The sequence below is a fragment of the Pongo pygmaeus genome, chromosome 2 (genome assembly GCF_028885625.2).
Source record: "Pongo pygmaeus isolate AG05252 chromosome 2, NHGRI_mPonPyg2-v2.0_pri, whole genome shotgun sequence".
In the NCBI taxonomy this organism is placed as follows: Eukaryota; Metazoa; Chordata; class Mammalia; order Primates; family Hominidae; genus Pongo; species Pongo pygmaeus.
The window spans coordinates 82,437,370-82,459,875 of record NC_085930.1 but is presented as its reverse complement, the minus strand read 5'-3'; the positions used below and the strand labels follow the sequence as shown (position 1 = coordinate 82,459,875).

The 22,506-nt window shown below is 39.5% G+C and overlaps 1 protein-coding gene across 21 annotated transcripts in view; it reads right to left on the bottom strand.

Moving 5' to 3' along the window:
- The window catches only part of FOXP1 (forkhead box P1), a 536,483-nt gene that overhangs the window by 4,859 nt on the left and 509,118 nt on the right, over nt 1-22,506 (bottom strand). For 11 of the 21 annotated variants that reach the window (XM_054479501.2, XM_054479504.2, XM_063661838.1 and 8 more), the window contains 6 exons: nt 16,551-16,752; nt 16,366-16,445; nt 15,665-15,766; nt 11,322-11,443; nt 9,515-9,584; nt 4,712-4,878 (listed from right to left, as the gene is read on the bottom strand). In XM_054479501.2, the coding sequence (XP_054335476.1) occupies nt 4,712-4,878; nt 9,515-9,584; nt 11,322-11,443; nt 15,665-15,766; nt 16,366-16,445; nt 16,551-16,752 (743 nt within the window). Of the gene's footprint in view, nt 1-4,711; nt 4,879-9,514; nt 9,585-10,777; nt 10,948-11,321; nt 11,444-15,664; nt 15,767-16,365; nt 16,446-16,550; nt 16,753-22,506 lie in introns of all 21 variants that reach the window. The other 10 variants (XM_054479503.2, XM_054479507.2, XM_063661840.1 and 7 more) reach the window with 2 other exon arrangements.

Below are 22,506 nucleotides of genomic sequence, written 5' to 3'. Positions count from 1 at the left end.
CCTTCAGAATCAGTTGACTCTAAAATTAGCACAGCCTAGAGAGCATTTGAGGGGGCTAGATGTTAGCTTTAAAAAAAAATTTCTTTTTTTTTTTTTTTTGAGACGGAGTCTTGCTCTGTTGCCCAGGCTGGAGTGCAGTGGCAGGATCTCGGCTCACTGCAACCTCCACCTCCCAGGCTCAAGCAATTCTTCTGGCTCAGCCTCCCAAGTAGCTGAGATTACAGGGGCCCACCACCACACCTGGCTAATTTTTGTATTTTTAGTACAGATGAGGTTTCACCATGTTGGTGACGCTGGTCTTGAACTCCTGACCTCAAGTGATCCACCCGCCTTGGCCTCCCAAAGTGCTGGGATTACAGGCGTGAGACACCACGGATGGCCGGATATTTTTATTTAAAAGAAACAGTGGTGCATCAGTGCAAGGAAGGCTGCACGGGGAGTCACCCTCCCAGCAGTCTGTATTAAGCATTACGGATGGGGATTTTTTTTTTTTTTTTAATGGCTGTATTAGTGTTTCAGCAGTAAGAATTAGGACTGGCTGCATAATTTTGGAAGCCCAGTGCAAAATGACAATCTGGGGTCTTTGGCTCAAAAATTAAAATTTCAAGACAAAAATGGCATTAAAGCAAGTACATGCCAGGCATGGTGGTGTGTGCCCTGTAGTCCAAGTTACCTGGGAGGCTAAGGTAGGATGATCACTTGAGCCCAGGAGTTTGAGTCCAGCCTGGGTGATACAGTAAGACCCCTATCTCTAAATAAAAAGGTAATAAAAACACATAAAATCAAGTGCAGTGCCCTTTTAGGTGTGACATCCTGTGTGACTGCATGTCACACACCTGTGAACCAGCTCTGCTAAGATACCCTACATTCTTTTAGGAAGAATTAGTTATACTGATGATTATTCCTTTAAAAAACACAAACCCTTACTTAAGGCCAGTTTTCTTATTTTTGCCAATCTCTTTCCATTTGAGGTCATATTTTTAAATATTGTAAATTCAGCAGGAATGCTATTTTTAAATTTTCCTAGCTTTACAATTTATAATGTTTATGGCTAGATGAGATTCCACTGTGTTGACATATGTCAGTTTCTGAATACTAGGCATCTGAGGATCATCTTTTTCTCTTTTACTGTTTGTATAATACAATGACCACTTTTATCCATTAATCTTTCCACTCTACTTCTGTTGATTTACCTCCTTAGGATAAATTTCTAAGAATGGAATTGTTAGAGCAAAGGCCAAAACATCTTTATGGTTCCTATGATTTATTGTGATATTAACTTCCAAAGGGGCTATCAATTTAAACTCAATCTCATCAGCAGCAAGCATTATTTGTAAAAAATATTTTGTTGCTTAGCAGGTACAAGGTAAGATCAGGTTACCTTAAATTGTGTTTCTCAGATTACTGACAATGGTGAACATTTCCTAATGTTTGTTTCAAACTTTCATTGTTGAGAACTGCAACTTTATGAATTACTCAAATTTATGTTTTAGCTATATGCTGACTGAGGTTCAAATGTTGTTTTCCAAATCAACATTTTCCTACTTTCTTAACTATCAGGTCTATCAATCTTTTCATGTTTATAACCCAGAATTGAATGATAGAAGAATGTAAGATCATATAAGACCTTGGGGAGGGGGAAGGAGGATGAGGACCCCTAGAAGAAATAGAACCATCTCCATCTTAATGAAGTTCTTGCTGTATAATTTTAGACTTTGACCAATATTTTGCTAATCTTATCCAAAAAATCAGATACATGTAAAGCCCCACAAAACACAGTTCACAACATCAGAGAATATTTCGTTTACCTAATTATCCTCATTTGATCATTACACATTGTATACATGTATCAAAATAACACATGTACTCCCAAAATATGTAGTTACGAGGTATCAATTTTAAAAGCTGTAGAAGTGAAAAAACAAATAAAAAAACACGTTTCCCCCCTAAATTGGTAGCCAAAATTCATGAGGATTATTTACTATCCAGAAGACACAGGTAATGATCCTGTCATGCCTGTAGGCTCGACTCCCAGTGCCTCATGCAGAGTGGGTCCCCAACAAATGTCAACTGGCTAGATCTACTGTGTGACCACCTGATGACACAACCAGGTTAGACAGTAAGGTTTCGAAATTTTAGAGAAAGGAAATCCAATTTCAGGACATTTCTGGGTACCGGCAGATACCCCTGGGGTGTGGCAAATGTGTGGCACAAGCACACAGTACTTCAAAGAATATAAGAGGATGGGATTCCATGAAAGATACATTTGAGATGAGATGCAGACTATTGAAGACACTACACTTCACATACACTCACCGTGTCTCCTAGAAGTTAGGGCTGTGTATGATGCACCTTCCTCTCCTTGCAGACACTGCCCCCACCCTTTCTCTCCAACTCCTACTTCCGAAAGGGCTACCGCTGAATAACTGTGTGCAAAATCACACATTTCCCTTCTCCTTACATCTGAGTAATTCCTTTGTTTAGCCACTCTGGGAACACAAGAGTTTTAAAATAAAGCTGACTGGTGTTTAAAGGCATTGTGTTCTGGGGGTGTCCGCACAGCATGGAGTATTTTGCTTTGTAGCTCCGAAAGTATAATGCCCCAAAGCCATAATTATGTGACCACTTTCTAGTGTTTCAAAGGAGGAACGAAACGTAGTGGTATCTGACTGTCACAGAAAGGGTGAGAATGAAGAGTTCTGTTTCAACACTCAATATTAGCTAGGCCGCCTTCCTAACAAGGTCCTTCAAGCCGTGCCGTAAAGTTTATGGCTTGATTTATTCCAATAGACTGGAACAGTTGAAAAACAATTTGCATCATAGCAGGGTAATGCATATTGGACAAGAATGGAAACTCTTGTCATTACAGAATTCCCTTAATGGAAATACGAGGTCAAAAAGAGTAACAGTCTATGACACGGATAGCAGGCGCGGGGAATCTGCTGTTGACATATAATTACATTTAGCAAACAGCACAAACCTGTGAGATTTGAGCAACGCATTTTGACATTTTTGTGTAGGGTTTCTTGTAAAAAATAGTTGAAACCTTCATTTCATCAAAAATCACAAAGACTATTGTAAAACATGGTTTGGGTAATACTGGGGTTAATTCAAATTTGTTAAACAAATTAACCCTGCAGTGACTTTCTTTCTTACAGCAAAATCAGCATCACTCTGAACTGGTGCCTGTGGCTTGTATCCAAGTATCTTTTTGTTTTAGTGATTCTTTATACTAATGGGAATATACATCAACAAAAACTTGGAGTTTGTACAGATTATGAGAAATAGTACCACTTCCATTCAATAACTTCAGACATTTTTGTTCTAATGAGTATTTCTTGCAGTAGCTTATACCAATTTACGTTTGCTCTGAACTTCGTTAGTATCTAAGTAAATACTCCTGTCATGACAATGATTTAAGATGAATACAAATGTGATAACAGGAAAGTCGGAAACACTAAGTTGTTTTGGAAAGGATGAAATATAGCAGCATCAGTGTGAAAAGATAAACACACTCTTAAAATGCTGTGAAGTAAATGCTAAGATACTGTTCATATACATTAAAAATGATTATTTCCATATCCAGAAAGGATAGTAAAGATCCTTTTTGAAGTGCTGTGGAGATGAAATTCAAATGCTAGAAAATCAAATTTCAGATTTCCCCGTACCCTCCAAATTATGCTGGCAGATAACACTTTTTTCTTTGTCATTAGATGCCAATTCCATCTGCTCCTAATTGTTACAGGTCATAATTTCCATTCCGATCACTTAAATTATCTTAAAATAAGATGTTGGTCAGTAATTCAGAAGTAACGTGTAGACAAGCAGCCTATTCTAGGAACTGACAGTACTGCAAACACGAAATGGGTTAGTACCTTAAAGTGGGCAACAGTTTTGAAGAAACTCACTAAAAGGGAGAGACTGTCATTCCATAGCATCTCCTGCAAAGCCAGTCATTTGGAATAATGTGGTTTCTTCGCTCTGTTTGAAAACTTTTCCTGGGAGAGAGGGGGTTATAGTTACACCAAGTTTTCTCCCATCACCCACTCACAGGGGCATCACAGTTTCCTGGCCTCTGCCTTTCCTGTGGTTTGCAGTCCCTGGTTCCATTCACATTCAGCATGGGCAACCATCGCCCATCACTTCATTCAGTTATATGTGCACTCATTATACTGCCGTCTGCTGCTATAATGCTCCTATTAATTTTCCTTTGATATTTTAAGAGCAATCTATAAATCATGCCGCCTTTCATTTGTGCCATCATTCATGGTTGGTAATAATGCTGCGGCGTCGTGTTCGTGGTTAACCTTATCGCACCACCAAGTAAACAAGCATCTTTTTCTCTCGGCTAGGTTCAACACGCCCGAAAGTTGAACAAACTGCAAACTTTTTCATAGGAATGCATATTAATTTGAGGAGGAAAAAGTAGTGTGGCTTAAATAATGGCCTGAGATGTGATAAAGCAGAGGAAGAAAAGCAAACCTGTTTCTCATTTTATTGCTGTGAATTGCTTTTATGGGAAAGTTAGCAAATAGTCCTTTTATGCACTAACCAAGCTGAACATTTCTTGAAGTACAAACTTCTAGCTTGGTTCTGGGAAATCAGAAATTACAGAAAGGTATATAAAGCCCAGAGAAAGGGCTGTCTCCCTGTGTGTACCTAGGGAGACTAGGGTCTGAAAGCAAAGACCTTTTGGGTGGACAATACTCACACGGCTTGCATAGGAGATCTGCCTGGACTGCTGTCACTCTCGTTGCTGTTGGTATGCTCCATTGCCCCGTTCAGCTCTTCCCGTATTGCGCTGGCTAAGTTGCCCAGAGTGGGATTTCCCATGGAAGCGGTAGTGTATAGAGGTATACTATTCTCAGCCATTGAAGCCTGTCATCAACCAAGAGAAAATTTATGAAGACAAAGGGTATGTAAGACAAGGAAACTACTAATTATGGGTGTACTTGATAATCTTCAGTTTGAGTTAATTGTAGCATGGCTGGCAAATACAAGTTTCTAAGAGGTGTTGAAAGATTTTGCTTTAAAAACGACTCGTGGCACCTGTCCCAAGCTTGGTTTTGAAGAGCTAACTGGGGGCCAGGGGGGACCAAGTGCCTGTGGGTAGGAAGGACTCAATTTGGTCCTGTTTGGTAGTCACATGGTTTAGACAGGCTTTCGAATATGAGGTTTATGTCGGATGTGTTTTTAAGAGGAGCTGAATATTTCCAGATCACAGTGAAATATAATGGAATTTTTATTTCTTTATCCATTTTGATGACTCCAGTATTGGATATTGGAGATTTTGATCAGATTACTCTGGCCGCACCGCTCAAACTTATGAGAACTTCCATAAACATTTACCTCTTAGATCCTATAGAAAAGGAAGAGATTATAGAATTGGAATCAATTTTTTATCTCCTCCCATCATTTCTGTTTTAATGATTTTTGAATCTGTTTAGTGCAGCTTGAGATAACTGGTTGAAGGAAACACCACGTAATGTTTCAGAGTCCGACCAATTGCCTAGGACTTTAGGACTAAAGAACTCTGGCAAAAGGAAGCTCTAACTCATATTTATTTTTGGTGCCTAAGTACATCAATATTAAAGGTTACAAAGTTACTCGACGTGAGTGTCAGCAAAAAAGTGAGGAAATGAAAAAGAAGAAATCCTAAACTTTATTTAGGATAGGTAGGATATTATTCACTTCCTGTATACTGCATTTGAATAAAAGGGACACCAAGTCTGAAATGCAGACACTAGTTATATATACCACTGGACTAAAGTACCCATATTTGTTTCATCCGGGTGGTGATTACGACCCGTTGACTTTTCATTTTACTGAAGAGGATACTTTCAAAAACTGGCAGCTGTAATTAGACCAAGATTTATCACAACTGTCCTCCTGCCGACTAGAACTAGACTATGCCTGCTTTTCCATCCTAATGAGAAAAAAAGTACAATCACAAGATGATCTGGCATAGTGACTTCCACTGGCCAGTCACACAAGAGTCTTAACTATTCTAGAAATCCTGGCTCTAGAAAGAAAGTAAAAGCCAAAGGAGTGCAAAGCTGGGCTGCAGAAGTCTGTCTGGCTAGTATGACAATCACAGCCTCACTCACTGTACAAACTCCAAAGCCAGGGCTTTCTAGGTACAAGCCCCGTGTTAGAAGTCCTGTGCACACTCACCAAACACAGCATTGGATAATGGACTATTTCAAAGCTCGGCCCTATGTAAGCCCACAGCTTTTCCTTCCCTCTACTTGTAAATGTGTATAACTGCCTTCTTTTAAAAAGTAGGGGGAAAATCCTGTTTTTATTTCCAAATGTGGTGAACTCATTTTGATGAACAGCAAATCTGAACACTCCACACTCTCCTACAGTGTGTCAAATAATTTGCATCAAGTACTTTTTCCAATAGCTCTTTTATAATTGCAATAAAGCCTTTTTTCTTTCTTTCTTTTCTTTTTCTTTGGCAGAGCAGTTGCCAGAACTACTATTATTATTATTATTATTATTATTTTTTTTTTTTGCAAACTGCAGTTGGACAAGCATCTTAACTGCTTTTATCTGAGACAACAGTGGTCACACCTCTCTCAATCACAGAAATTCTGCCAAGCGTCTTTCCACTGGAAATACCATAAGATAAGCTCTCATAAGACAATTTTACTATTCCAAGGTCAGAATGTGGCAAAAGTGGGGCTGCTGCAAGCTTAATTATTTTAGCAGCTTCCTTGGTCAAAAATTGTGAAGACAAAATTGAAATGCTGATATGAACGTGTTCATTGGGATGAGTTTGTCATCCTCTAGAGAAGGCAACCTTCTTGTGATGAGTATTTATTCTCTTTGGCTCTCAAAGTATTCTAGGTCAAGGCCATTGCTGATTGGGATTGGCTCATAGAACATGGGCTGAGACCCAACAGCCACAGTAGTGAAAGGCATACAAACGCAAGCACTTATACTGATCCCTGGGTTCTCAGACAAGAACGATGTAAGTGATGAAAACCAGCCTTGTCCCTTGAAAAAATGATCAAATGGGCTGCAGAGAGATCCCAGTGCCTGATCCGCAACAGAGCTTCTTGAACACACTCTCTGTTAAGCAAGTGATCAGAGCAACCCACCCAAGGTTAGAGAAATTTTCACTAACTGCTTATGCCTAACAAAGTATTTTTTTTTTTTTTGGTAGTTGATGTCCACTTAGAAGAAGCAGGTGTGTTACAAAAATGGACTTAATTATATAAATGGTCCTTGCACAGCATGTGGTTTCATATCAAGCTGGCACCTCTGCCAAAAAATGAAGTTGCTTAAGTAATGGTGCAGAAGTCCATAAGCACCCTCGCTCCTGGAACATTAACCACTCTGAGATCCTCAGGGGAAAGGCAGTCTATAAATACGAAGCTTTACGGTTACCCTTAGTTACTTCACTTTTCAGAGCATAATGCAATCTGTCCCAAGTCCCATGTTTTATTTCTGTAGTGGATTCTGCTGTCCTATTTTATATATTGTATATCATGCATTATGTTGCTCTAGTAATTTTTTTGAAGATATTGTTCCACTATTATTTTTACTTGTCTTGAAAAATGGAAATAGGCGGTAATGGAAAGGAAGGCCTGCTGGCAGAATCTTTATTTAATTTGCACAGTAGAAAGTTGTCTTATGTGTCTGTCTACTGATCAGGGATCCAAACTCGTAGAAGAGAGGGAAACAATCCACTTCTCAAATCATGAATTTATATCAATTTATTCCCCTTGCCTCATTACGGACGGAAAGTGTTCTTGGAAAACGGCAGGACAGTTTTGGGCTACTGAAGAAGATGCCAAAAACAAGTGTTCAGAGATGAAACCTGAACAGTTCTGTAATGACAAAGCATACTAATTGAAATTAGTCACACAGTTAAGAGAATTCAGAGGATGGAGGATCACTTTTTTTTTTTTTTTTTGCCTTTCCGGCTCATGAATATAAAATGTGCTTGTAATCTTAATACTATTCCAGATAGAGCAGCCTTTAAATTCACACTTCACAAGACTCCAGGGAAAATAAGTTACTAATGAATGGTATTTACAGTGGCAGCATCGAAGCATGCTTTCATTTACTCTTCTAAAGTTACTGTGTAAACTACAAGTAATTAAAAGAAACGCAGAAAGTAGTTTCTCCTATTAAATCTGGTTCAGGCTAAAAATAAATAAATATAATTACTGAAATGCTAAGGCCAGTGAATCTGCCTCTAAACTGAAACTGGGTAAATGGCCTATCATCAATTCCCAGGAGCCTTAAGACTATTCTGGGCCTGTAGGGTACAGAGTCGCGCTCAATAAATATCTGTTTAATGCAGAGCAAGACCCAGGGCTCCTGTCAGTATCTCCTCCTTCCTCACCCTGTTCCCATCATGCTAAAGGTCTCAACTGTTTTTTCATTATTGTCCCTTTTTAGACTTTTGTTTCTCTCTTTGTGCCCTCACCCCAAGAAATGTTCGTATTTGCTCATGTATTATGGTCCTTTGGAAGGACACAAGACATTGTAGTATCTCAGAACCAATCTGGGGGGTGATACACCCCCGTTGAGAACGTATGCTGCAGAGGACTGCAATGGTATTGGATGACAAATGTCAGATTTATCTATAGAACATGCTTCTCTTGGCCTGTCTTCTAGAACAGTCTGGGTAGGGGCAAAAAGAAACAGGACCACTGGCCAAAAGGATACTGCTTACTTATGAACTCTTGAGGGGGACTTGAGTACTACACCCAGGTACTTTAATGAAATGACACTGGAGTAGCCTTCATTTAAGAACTGAAATGTGCAATATGTAAAAAGTTTGCTAGAAGCTGGGCTGCCTCAGGTAGCTCCTTTTTGGGTGGTAATCTCGCTCCTGCTCAAAACCCGCGTCTTCATCTCCTGGTACCATTGGTGATGTAACAAGTACTTGGTTTGTCAGTAGGAAATAAATACTCCGTGTGATTATTATGTAATCTTGAACAATCTGCAGGAAAACTAAAGAGTTTTCTTAAACACCTCTATTGTTTAAACAGACATGGTTTACTTTTATAAAGTGAACCAGACCCCAGATCCTCCCCACCCCAGACAAAAGCCAAGATGCTAAAGTCGACTTTAAAAGAAGAAAAAGAAATACAAAGCCCTGCTTTCTCTTTAAACCCGTGAACAATAGAAGGTCATGTGACGCAGTGGCCTATCATCCAGCACATTAATAGCTGTGCTAGAGTAATTACACTTGTGGTATTTTTGCCTCAAGTGAAATTCTGAAATAAGAGGATGGAAATTATGATACTGCTGATAAATATTAATAAGTGAACTTTTAATTTTTTTGCCACAATATTCAAAATGCTAAGCATCCCGCTAATGCTGAAGCAGCCCGATGTGTTTGCCTCCAGGGAGTACGATGCTTTGTGCACTTAAGAAAAAAGTTTAACGGAATTAAAATTTAATATCTAATTAGAGCAAGGCTAATATATTTTGAAATGCGTAGGGGAGACCTGTGCCTCTGCTGCATATTCGGGACGGCCATTAATCTTACCTGTAAAGCTGCATTGAGAGGTGTGCAGTAGGCGTGGCTGCTCTGCATGTTTTTAATAAGGGAAGGGTTACTGTGTAAGAAAAACATAAAAACTCAAAGTTAAACACAGTCGACTCCTGAGTTCCTAGCTAAGTTTTGTTTTAAGCTTGCTGGTGCCCTTCCAAATCAGCAATTTCCCCCACTAACAAAACCCAAGAAAAGTCAGGCTTTCTCCCTGTCACTGATTTGCAGGGCAGGTGTGTGTGCACACCTCTGGGGGTTGACTTCTCTATTCAAGGAAACTAGGTGTAAAATTCTGGCTTAGGTAGTAAACAGGCTTGGGTCCTCCCTCCAGAGACCTCTCTGCAGATTTTTAGGAGCTAGCCTGACTCCAACAGGAAGGCAGCAGCCTAGGAGGTCGTGCTGGGGAAGGCAGTGAGCTCACAGCAGGGGCTGCTGGGCGTGAGCAGAGAGAATCTTGGCTCCTAAGCATCTTCGAGATTTGAACTCTACAGTGACTGCTAGAGGGATGGCAGGAGGGCTTTTAAGGAATATCTACAAGGCACGATTACTGCCAACAGGCGATGGAGAGTAGGGTATGCCAGGGGAGGGTCGTTCCTAAATAGGGGATGTCTTAGCCAAACCTGGGAGGGTCTGAGAATATTTGCTGCCATCTCCATTCACGGACCAAATGTGAAACTAACATACTGTTGTCAGAAAATCTCTAGCCTCGTAAGGATAAAAATATTAAAAAATTACATAGGGCATATTGAGGGAAAAGGGTGCCTCCCAGTAGGCAATTACCTACATTTATCAGTGGCCTTTAAAGGAAGTGTATGCAATATGACCTATTTCTTTCCTATGCTTGGAACATCTTAATCATTCACTTCATTACATGTGTATTATTATAGTGAGTGAACAAATAAGAAATCTACCCCAATAGTATACACACATTTTAACTAACCAAAAATTCCCTTTTTACTTGGGGCGGGGAGAGGGGGGGGATTATGGGTTAAGCACAAGTATTTAGTTCTAGGGTCCCCGTAAGCTGCTGAATCAAAATACAACGAATATTTGCATTAAAGACGTCAAAAAAGCATTATTCAAGGCACTGGTGTTCCAAAGAGAAACGAGAACAATACATGTACAAATCACACAATTTAGTTTCGTTGCAGAAAGCTGTGGCACTGCTATTGGTGAAATGCAAAACTACATGGGATGAGTCAACCATGCAAAGCCAAAGCAACAGCAGAAAAAAAAACAAAAGCAAGTAAAGGCTCTTACTGTGCGACAAGCTCGTCAAAGTTTTCATCGGGGCAGTATTTGCGAGGACGGCCTCGTTGAATATGGCGGCCACGTTTAAACTCTTCATCATCAACTGTCCAAAAGGACCCAAACTCATCCTCTACTCTGATAAAGCACTTATGCAGTGAGAGGTTGGTGCGAATGGCACCCTGGGATAGGAGCAGCAGCAAAGGAGATGGAGTGGCAACAAAAGGAGACGGGGTTGGGGGCAGAACAGACATCCAATACAGGGAACAGGAAAAAGAAAATAAAATGCAATAAGCATAAGCAAATGGTTTGTGAGGGTTAATATGCATTGCCACCTAAAAGCTACTAGCATGTGATGCAACAAAGACCAGCAAGCAGGGCAGGGGGACTGGTGGGTATACAAAACAGGAGGGATGAAATGCTTTTTTGCTTCCCTTAACTGAGACAACGTGAAACCAGTTCTTTGGTCTAACACCATCTAGCAGCCAAAGCCTCTACGTTATACTTGTTAGCACAATCCAAGCTAGGCTAAGAAGTTCAAACATGGTGGACGTACCCACTGATCTTTTGTGGCCTTCGTTTTTGGAATTCTACTTCATCCACTGTCCATACTGCCCCTTTAACGTTTTCTACTCGCACAAAACACTTGTGAAGACTAAGATTATGACGCACTGCATTCTGCAGCAAGTATAAAAGAGAGAACATTTACATTTTCTATAAGAAAAGACTCCAAAAACAGCAGTAAATTCAGCCTAACAGTCCACATTTGTAAAACCATCCCCAAGAGCTGTAGCTACCACCCCCGTGGAGGACCTTCTCATGGTTAAGGACGTCTTTTCCAAAAGCAAAAATAAACCAAAATTATAAATTAATTGTACTTTGGCATTTTCGTCTAGTCTCTGGTAATAACTAACCAGAAGAAATATTTTTTAATATGCATACAAGCCCAAAATAGGTTCCAGAGTACAAATCTGAAAATGTTAATGTGGCTTCAAAACAAGAACACATGCAAAGTATAAAACTGCCCTTTTTAAGCCCACCTACCTCCCATAAAAAGGGGGTATTTTTTTCAAACCATGGAAGAGGAACACTTGGTTAATATTGCTAAATACAGTTTTGTTCTTGATGGTTTCTGGCTTTTAACACTTCCAGAGGTCTTATGAAGAGTTCTAAAGTGGATTTTACCGTTGAGAGTATTGCCTTGTGTAGTCAAAGGATCGGGGGGTGGTGAATGGACCCCGCCCCCCCACAAGAGATCAGTAGCTATCATCATGTTATGTCTTACCTTCCAGAATATGAGAGTTGGCCCTAACTACGGGCAAGTATTTTAACTGAGTAAATGCCAAAGGAACACGAGTGGAACTCTCAATGGCAAAATGACTATATTCCTACAGTTGATGGTTTCTACAGATGTATCTTATTTATAGTTAAAAGTCCTTTCTGGCCATTCCTAAGCTGAGACCCTTAACATCGATAATTTATCAAAAAGGAGGATCTCAACTCAAGGGTGAAGATCTTTTAATATCTCATCTTTCCTTTGGGTTTCAGAAGAATCTCCAACCCTTACTGGGTACAGTAACAAGCGAGGCTTCATTTCTTTAGTCCCGCCTGGTTAAACTTACGGATCCAGACTCAACGCTGGACATGAAGACATTCTAAAGAGATTCAGGTCATTTACTTAAAATTTTCTTCTTATTCAGAATAAGTAGATGACTCAATAGTAGGTGACTCAATTGGGGCTTGAGAAGTTGATATATACATCACAGTGGGTAAAGTCCTCACTCAATTCCAGCAACACTGCTACTGCACAAGCATTTTGCACCCCCCCCGCCCTGCCCAACACATCCCATTCTGCCACCTGGAGTATTTCCTTCCTGAATTATCTTTAATGGTGGTGAATCTTGATACTCTGAGAGGTGCTTCAGTTTTTGGACAATCACAATTGGTGGCTGTGAGGATTCAAGCTACATAATAATTTTTCTTTTCTGATATGGGATATTTAGAAGATAATGAGAGAAGTTTTAATGCATGGTGTGATAAATTGCTTGAAAGGAGAATTCACAGGATAAATTCCCAAAGAGTTTTTGAGTAATGTCAGCATAATTGAGGTAGGTTCAAGATACCCAAGTGACTATCAAAGGACACTCCTGATTCAAAAAAATTGGAAGGATTTGCTTAAAAATAAAAATAAAAATCTCTAAACTGAAAACATTTGGCATGTCATACACTTGATAGGACAATTTTCTGTGCAAATAAACTGCAGCCTAGTCTAAGTAAGCAGTTTTTTTTTTTCTTTTTTTGAAACTAGGTCTTGCTCTGTTGCCTGACTGGAGTGCAGTGGTTCAATTATGGCTCACTGAAGCCTTGTATTCCTGGGCTCAAGCGAGTCTCCTGCCTTAGCCTCCTGAGTAGTTGGGACTAGAGACATGCATCACCACACCCAGCTACTTTTAAAAATTTTTTGTAGAGATGGGGTCTTGCTAAGTTGCCCAGGCTGATCTTGAACTCCTGGGCTCAAGTGATCCTCCAGCCTCCTAAAGTGCTGGGATTACAGGCAGGAGCCACTGCATTTGGCTGCATTTTAAAAAATATATTGCCCAAAGGCATACATTAGAAGGTCTACTGTTATTTACTGGAACAAAATTGAGGTGGTATAAATAAACGGACAAAGCCAATTTCCTTTAAAAATCCAGACAGGGCATGACACATGTAAGAGATATAACTTGAAAAGAAGTCAACATTGCTCCTAATCCTAATCGCTGCTTGATGCTTTAAAATCAGTATCAAAATGTACAGAACTGAAAGGTCTTAAAGCAACTTTTGACAAAATAATTTCTGTAGATCTAGTTGAGCAATATAACCATGTGAGTAAAGACACAAAGCCAAAACTTCAGTTCTGTTTTCCAAAACTGCACATCTAAGCAGAAAGCAACGAGAAGTCAAGAGTTTTCAAAAAAAGATGTGTAAGCTCTTTTCAGTCATAACTTTAACTGGGCATTTCATCTTTTGTCTAAGATCATGGTACAAACAAGGACACGTAGAGAAAATTATACGTATTTATGAGTCACTAAGTACTTCATCTAAAGTTGTTTATATTAATGACACTTTTTCCTGCAGTTTGCAAAATGAAAAAGTTCAATCTGAAGATCTAAGCTTAAATATTATATTCACAACTGGTAATTATTTTTAAATTTCATCATTTCTATTTATAAAAGGCAATCTGAAGAAAATGTCTGCCTCATGCTTCGACTTCCTAAATTTTTTAAAGCATTCATGGCTAAAGATCCTTTTATATTTTATCTCCCAAGGCAGGCTGAGGCAAAGAGGGTAAGACTTTGAACATAGGTTCCCTTCAGTGCCCATGTGTCTTAATGGAAATGAAAGGATAATTTGGGCCATAATAGATATTCACAGCTCTGTAAAGTTGATGAATTAATTCTATGGTTATATTCGTTTTCTTTTAAAATGCTAATTTATCAGGAACTTAACAGAGGAAATGTATTTTTTCTGTTTTTTGCTTTGGTTTTTCTCCAGTATAAAATTAAGGAATTAGCAAGGAAGGCATTTATTTCAAGCGAAGGAAGTTTTCCTTGTGTCCTATAACACATCCTTATCATATTTAGATTAATGGCATGTAAAAATAGCCTCCAATGTTTGTTATCACATGTCTCTAAATGTTTTGGATTTCAGGGATTACAAGAATTCCAGGTAGTAAAAAATGCAAAAATACAAATGACAGAGTGTACCTGTCCCCTTCTATAAGCAAGAATATTAGACACCAAGAAATCGAAAATGGGAAAGCCCAAAAATATGTGAGGGCTCAATCTAATGTAAGGGAGTAAATACCAGTGGAATCTTTGAACCAGCTGCTGACCTGGGAATGAGGTAAGCCATATATGACCCCAAGCACTGCTGGGGGCATCCAATAAAGAGCTATGCAATTTGACTTGTTTTTACCAGCAAATAGTATTATAATGAAGTTCTAAATCTACTTTTCTTCCTTAGTATACCTATGAGGGACAATCTCTTTTTTTTTTTTTTTTTTGAGACAAGGTCTTGCTCTGTTGCCCAGGCTGGAGAGCAGTGGCATGAACAGGGCTCACTGCAGCCTCAACCTCCTTGCCTCAAGCAATCGTCCCACCTCTGCCTCTGGAGTAGCTGTGACCACAGGTGCATGCCACCATGCCTGGCTAATTTACTGAAATTTTTTTTGTAGAGACAGGGTCTTGCTATGTTGCCCAGGCTGGTCTCAAACTCCTGAGCTCAAGTGATCCTCTTGCCTTAGCCTCCCGAAGTGCTGGGATTATAGGCGGCATGAGCCACTGTGCCTGGCCGACAATCTCTTGACTTAAAACCAAAAAAGGGAAAACAAAAACCCCTTAATAATACATTGTGTTCTCCATTAATAACTCCTACAAACAGTGCTAGTGCTTGGATTGCACAGCTTTCTTTACTAACTGGGTTAATGAGCTCTTTATCCAACCATTGAAGGCTGTGTCAAGTGGTCATTTCTCCAGGTTCCATCTCTGGAGATACATCTCTGCAAATATCGGCTGTGGTTGAAGACCTAACGGCATGAGGTTTGTGCAAGTAATATGGCAACCTCCACTTCTGGGCGACGGTGTTGTCTCCTTTTCTCTATATATTCCAACCAGAGAGAGATCATTTTACTGGCTGGCCCCTCCACACCACTGATGCTGGTATAATGGGAGTCTTCCATCAGAGCATTTCAACCACAATGGCACTATTTTCCCAATCAAATACACCTAGAGATTGGACACTTTAAGAGTATCAAAACAATATAAATGTAGCTTCCTTATAGCACAACTGCATTTTATTAACAACAAACTGTTCTATGAACGTCAAGATCCAAGAATAAACAGGCCTGAGAAAGCTTACCTTCCATGTGGCTGCGTTGCGTCGGAAGTAAGCAAACATTCGTGTGAACCAGTTATAGATTTCATTTAGTGTTAGCTGCTTTTCTGGAGATTCGAGAATGGCCTGTGAAGCACAATGTAACAGAAGACAATTTATGACCAAATCAGCAGAGTCGTCACTACACAGTTTCTCGAAAATATAAAATCACTTTGATTCAGAGCTAAATCCTGGGAAAGGTTTTACAAAATGATCTAAGATTAATGGTTGTATTTAACAGTTCAATAGCAAAATTCAAAATGGAATTATCTAATTGTTTTGAGTTTTTATTTCTGTTTCTGTACAGAAATATTAATTTATTAGTCATTCATAAAGCAGAATCAAAGAGAAATGCAAAACATTTCACTAGCTGATTAAAGCTCAGTAATTATTTAGAGCTCAGATTAATTCTAGGGATCAGAGATTACTGTAGCTTGTGATAATTGACTTGCCATCTTTAAACAGGCTCATTTTCACTGTTGTGTGAAATGAATTTCCTAATAATCACATCGTATTGTAATACTTAATCAAAAGCAATTATGTTATATATTGCAGTTTTAAAAAACCTTATAGAAAAGGTTTCAGCATGCTTGCATACTAAACGGTTTTAAATCTACTTCATCAATATATATCCATGTACACATATACCTTCTGATAGAATTTCATATACTGTGTTATTTACTTACCTGCCTAATTAAAGATGCATATGTAAATGGTGGTCTAACTTCTGCGTTCTTATAAAATTCTTGGTTCTGCGCAATATCTGCTGAATAAGAATCATTGTCCTATTAATTATCACTTTTTAAAAAGGGGCTGGTCTACAAGAATTGCAGATTACAACTCTACGTGAGGCAAAAGGTGGAGTATCTACCTGACGAAATGGGCACGTTGTATTTGTCTGAGTACCGCCTGCGGATGGGTCCCACCGTGTGCATGCTGGTGGTGGTGATGACAGAGGGGCCTTGGGTGACGGGAGTCAGGGGGGCGGTTGGGGTCGTTGGAGTATGAGGTAAGCTCTGTGGAGAAGCCTCCGATGCGGACTTGGAGAGAGTGACACTTGATACCAGATTCAACTGTAAGGAAAAAAACAACGTCTTAGAAGAACTTCAGAAAACCAGAGCAACCCAGGAACCACATCCAGCAGGAGTAACACAGAGGATGCGTGGGCACCACTCTTCCTCTACGTAGATGATATGTTTACCATGAACCGAAACACAAGGTGAGTCCTGCGTGAATTCACTTAGGATGTAGTGCAAGATATCTCTGGCAGCGGTCTCTTTTCCAAAGGCCGCTACATGGGTGTTTACAGGCTCAAAAAGGGGTTACCTACCTGAGTGAGTGTGAGAAACCCTGAGTCAAGACATTTATTTCATTGTGATGTCTCACCTATAGGCTTTAATCGCCCATCAGGCCTTGTCAACCTCAAAGAGGGAGAGAAGTCCTTAGCAATACCAGTGAAGTTGAATATTTTAGGGTGACACCAGTTGGGATACGCTGGTGTAGATCTGAAGTGTCCAGCAGAATTTCTGCAATATGCTAGCACAATCCAAGAGCTGTTTTTACTTGCTTTTTATTAAAATTAAACTTCAATAAATTTAAATGGAAAGAACCCCATGTGGCTAGTAGCTACCATACTAGACAGCCTAGGAAGAGCCTACTGAGCTCCCTCACGCAGCTTTGTGGATGACGAGAACTCCTGCAAATATGTGTGGCCTATTAAACACAACGGGCCTGACCCCACAAGCTGTCATTTGTTTCTATCAATCAGTTGGCAGAAAATAATCCTTAAAAGCATTACAAGTAATCTTTATTAAATCTATCAAATATAGGCTTGGGATCTGTTTTTTTTTATTGTGACATTCTTTTATAGAATATGGGAGATCTGGAACTGAGGTTTTTGATTTTTTTTCCTTCAAGTTTTGAATGTTCTATAAAATGGGAAATAATCTGCTTCAAGTTAGGAAATGAATATTACTTATTTGAAGTAGAAGAGAATAAAATAGGCCGGGCACAGTGGCTCACACCTGTAATCTCAGCACCTTGGGAGGCTGAGGCGGGAGGATCTCTTGAGTCCAGGAGTTTGAAACCAGGCTGGACAACATGGTGAAACTCTGTCTCTATTAACACACACACACACACACAAATTAGCCACGTGTGGTGGCACATGCCTGTAGTTCCAGCTACCTAGGAGGCTGAGGTGGGAGGATAGCTTGAGCCTGGGAGGCAGAGGTTGCAGTGAGCTGAGATCACACCACTGCATTCCAGCCTCGGTGATAGAGTGAGACTCTATCTCAAAAAAGAAAGAAAAAAATTAATGAGCACTGTTTCAATTTATCTTTTTTATCTTCACCTTAAAGTACTGTTCTTACAAATACTAAAAGGGATAACCCTTCCCCAAAATTTGTTGCAACAGAAATATTATTTTACGTCTGGCAATGCTGAAGAATTTGGTTGTTTTCAGTGTATGTATTACTGTTTATACGCTATCTCAGATACACAGACCCACCCTAAAATCCAAGAAACTTCAGCAAAGTAGGCTTACTTGGTAATATTTTCTCAAACCAGATTTCAAATCACTTACCACAGTAAGTCTATTTCACCAAGTCTAATTCACCACTGCTACAGTCAGTCTTAAGTACAAGGCAGTATTTGTGGAAGGTATTAAAAATGAGACTCCTCTGAGATCATAATCAAAGAACTTATTAAAAGAGAGTTCCAATATGTTGGGAAGACTCGACCTTTACTCAAACTCTAGTAAAAAAAAAAAAAAGGGGGGGGGGCATGAGAATCCTCTCTAATATGTTTCAGCAGAGTTTCATAAAAAAGCAACGAATCTGAAGAAAAGAAAGATCAAATATCATGAAGAAATACTAATGGAAAAATGTAAACATGGTGCTGGAAACGGAATGTTGTGAGCTTTGAGTTGGGCTTTCCTTTTTATTTTCAGCATAGAATGTTGACTCAGTGAGCAAGAGACAATGCCCGCGAAGAGCAAGCTATGGAGATGGCACTGCCCTTACAAATGCCCCAGCAAGCTGAGCAGATGCCATGAGCGCGTTTTTCTCTATAATGCTGGAAACCTGGCTTTCTGACATACATTTGCAAACTAAGTGTGAACAGTTCAGAGTTAGCAGCCGCAGGATGGGGCAGAGCTGAGAAGTGAAGCGGGGAAGAGTTGGGGCTGACCTCTTCTTCAACCTCGGGCCTTAATCACTGACCAAGTCCAGGAACAGTACGTATAAGCATCAGCCCAAGCAAAGGGTCAAGGAAATTAGTGCATGAAAGGCTAATGCTCATAAATATACAGCTTTTATAATTCAGACGCTGCTAAGCCTAAGAATCTCAGAGCGCTTTGGAAAGTCATGGGTAACATTTGTAAAAATCCTGTTTTAAACCACCTGCCACTGTGTGGTCTCCTTTAATTCTCATACCACCACTAATATCTGAGATGTTATTACTCATACTTTACAGATAAGCAAACTGAGGCTTGGAGAGATTAAATAATTTGCCCATATTCCAAACCAGACCCAAAGTCAAACCACACACTTGTATGATTCTAGATTCTTTGTATAATCATCTTATGCCTAGTTAATAGGAAAAATGAACACTAACCAGTTTCATTTTTCTGTATGCTCATTTTTGGAAAAGATTCTGTGCAGAGCATTTTATCCCTGCTTATGCATGACATTCAACACATGTAACTGAGCAAATATAAGGCAGTTAGTCCTACAATGACAAAAACAGGAATAAAACAGCTAATTGCTGCCCTTGAAGCGCTTACCATCAAACACATGTCAGTCAAAGGGCAAAAGTACACAGTAACCACAAAGCAGTTCTGAGGACTGACTATACTTCTTGGCTTCTCTTTTCAGTTTAAGAACTTTTCCCTAAACACTGTGGCTTTCTGAAAGATGCAATGAAAATTACAAACACAAATGTCCTTTATGCATGCTCCCTTCCAGTTCTGGGAGGAAGATCACCAAGTTAACTGAGTTCCAGTTTCATTGTCAGAAATCAAAACTCATTCAGCAAGTGCAAGCCCATCTTTTTGGGTGTTCATAGCTAAGAAGAATAGACAAATCACACAGTAACATGTCATCAAATGCCGAAAGGATGTGAGTCTTGTAGCTATTACCAAGATCTCACCACTAGGACACTTTCTACCAAAAAAAAAAAAAAGCAACAGCGAAACATAAAATCCCTCCAAGTTAGCACAATCCACAAAGGAAGACATGAAGGTAGAATTTTCTGGAGGCTTTTGAACATTAGCAAGTGGGAATAAACACTGAGCCAGAAGAGAGCAGAGAGGGGGCTTACCAGGCTTGACAAATGACACCGTGATTCACACCCACTGCTGGGCTGTCTCTAATAAGCCACAGAGGAAGCAGCCAATCTCAGCTAATTACCAGATAAAAATGTATTGTAAGGACTCTAATTAGGAGACGCGGATGGAGGTGATCTAATGATTAAATGCTGCATTCGACTGACCCCACCATCAATGTGCAGTGGTGCAAGATGTCACTGGAATATTTTGTAGAAACAGTAATTTTATTTCGAGGAGGGGAGGCAGTAATATTTGTAATGATGGCTATGAGGTAAACTAATTAAAAGACAGTTCCTAGAGGAAGAGGGTGGCTGAGAGCAGCTGTGGCCATTCCAAAACCAAGTGCCAAGTCTCAATAGAGGAGCTGCAGTCAAGTGGAAAATTTCTGCCTGACCTCTGCCCTTGCTATTAATTTGCAGGAAAACTAATGACACATATACATATTCCCACAAAATTGTTCTAATTGCTAATTTGCCAAAGGAGCCCAGATTCCAAATTAAACATGACTGTAGCCCGTGAGGGAAGGAAGAAGAAAAAGCTGTACACTCCAAACACAGGGTGCTTTGCCACACAAAATCATTTGAAGGCTGAACCAACAAGTTAATGAAATGTCAACCTTGTCAACTGGTACAGAAGTTTCTTAACTTTTAAACTTCTGTTTGATGATCACATGCTTGTCTTGAGGAGAAACCATCTTCGAAAGGGAAGGTTGAGAGAGAGAAAGAATGGAGAAGAAAGATTCAAAACAGGCTCTGTGTTCAAACCAAACCTGCTCTTTCAATTAAGGCCTCTGAAAAAAGAGTGCCCCCCCCACAAAAAAAATTAATTACAGACTTAGAACAGAAGAGCAAATGGGGAATGGTGTGGGTTTTTGCTGTAATCTTGAAATATTCATCTTAATTGTAAACTATTAAATCTTAATATAATCATCAATTAGAAATGAAAGCATATGTGCTTTGTGTTTCTGATTGCAGTTCAGGTTTTAAAAGATAATTTTTTCTGGGGCATGGAGCAGGAAGGGAATGGACTGGGAGGGTTTCTTTTCCTGATGGAAAGCCTATTTTTCTTATTGTGTTCATTTTCTATTTAAAAGAAGTTGCTATGTTTAGAAAAGTCAGTAACTCTGATATTTTCTACATGGCAAGTTTCCATCATGTGATGATTTCAGCAAAGATAATCTCTTTGAAACTCTGGCCAAAAGTTAAATTCTTATGTCATTTAAAATTGCTGTAGGGTTTTATTTTTTAAATTTATTTGTACTCTCAGGCATCAGCTTTTCTTTTAGCCATCGAAACTATTCAAACTTGGTCAGCTACTCACTATTCTGCTTAGTCCTTTTTTTTCTTTAAATGAATCTTTAGTTTTTAACAGTAATCTCCCCACCTGTCTAAAGATGATGAGTCACTCACATTAAAAAAATAAACTGCTGATGTAAACCCCTGACAGAAACAGACTTGTAAGTATTCCCATAAGAACTCATTTTTATTTTTGTTTGTGCTCTTGCCTCACATGAAAACAGATTCTGAGAACAAAAGACAAACCTGAAACCCAAACACCAAGGGACACAACTGCGTAGTAGGGACTTTCAGGCTCACAGAACTTGTTTTTCTGCTCTTGGTTTTACTGGCCTGAGCCAGCTCAAGTCCTGCTTTAACTGCATGGCAGTGTCATTTCTGGGCATGAATCACTGAGTTCAGAGACAGCCTTTCTGAGGCTGGAGGGACGTTACCAGGCCGTGTGGAGGGCAGGACAGTGGGTGGCAGCCTTTGTTACAAGCCTTTACTTTCCTTTCCTTTACCATCTCAGCCTGGCCCTGTTTTAGAGATGCGTCCTCGTGGAAGGTAACGGCTTAGAAGGTGGTGGTACTGGTAGGGATACTAAAAGCAAAAACAAAAAAATTCTAGTTGAAAGGTTGGTGGTGGGGGGGGGGGGCACTTAATGAAAAACAGTATATAAAACAGCTTTTGTGTATTGTGCCTAAGAATCCCTTTTTATGACTGCTTAATATTATTTCTCCAACTCTAAAGCAAGGACCCAGGCAGCCCAAATGATCCTTGAAGAGTTAAAAGACCCTTTTTTTTCGGGGGGGGCACTTTGTTTTTATAGGAGCTAAAAACTCTTTCAAAACAGTCCTAATGGCTATGGTTAGAGGAAAAGAAAATGTATAAAAATGAAAATCTAATACTGTATTTCATTCCAAATATCCAAGTTCCTATATCCAAGTTCCTGTAAGTGCTTTATAAGATTTTCGTCAAGAAGGATATACCACCTACACTGTAATTACGTGCCCACCAAATCTAAAAGAATGTGGTTTCTCCAGGAGCAGAAGTTGTTCTCTGATGTGCAGGAATACCCTAAAGCAAAGCGTTTTTCTCATGTACTCAGTATTATAAAATACGATTTACAGTGTTTTCCTGACATAATGACAGAGAGTGAAAAGTCTTTTTAAGAAATCCGTAGCAATTTAATAAAGTCATCATACCACAGACATGTTTGTTTTTGT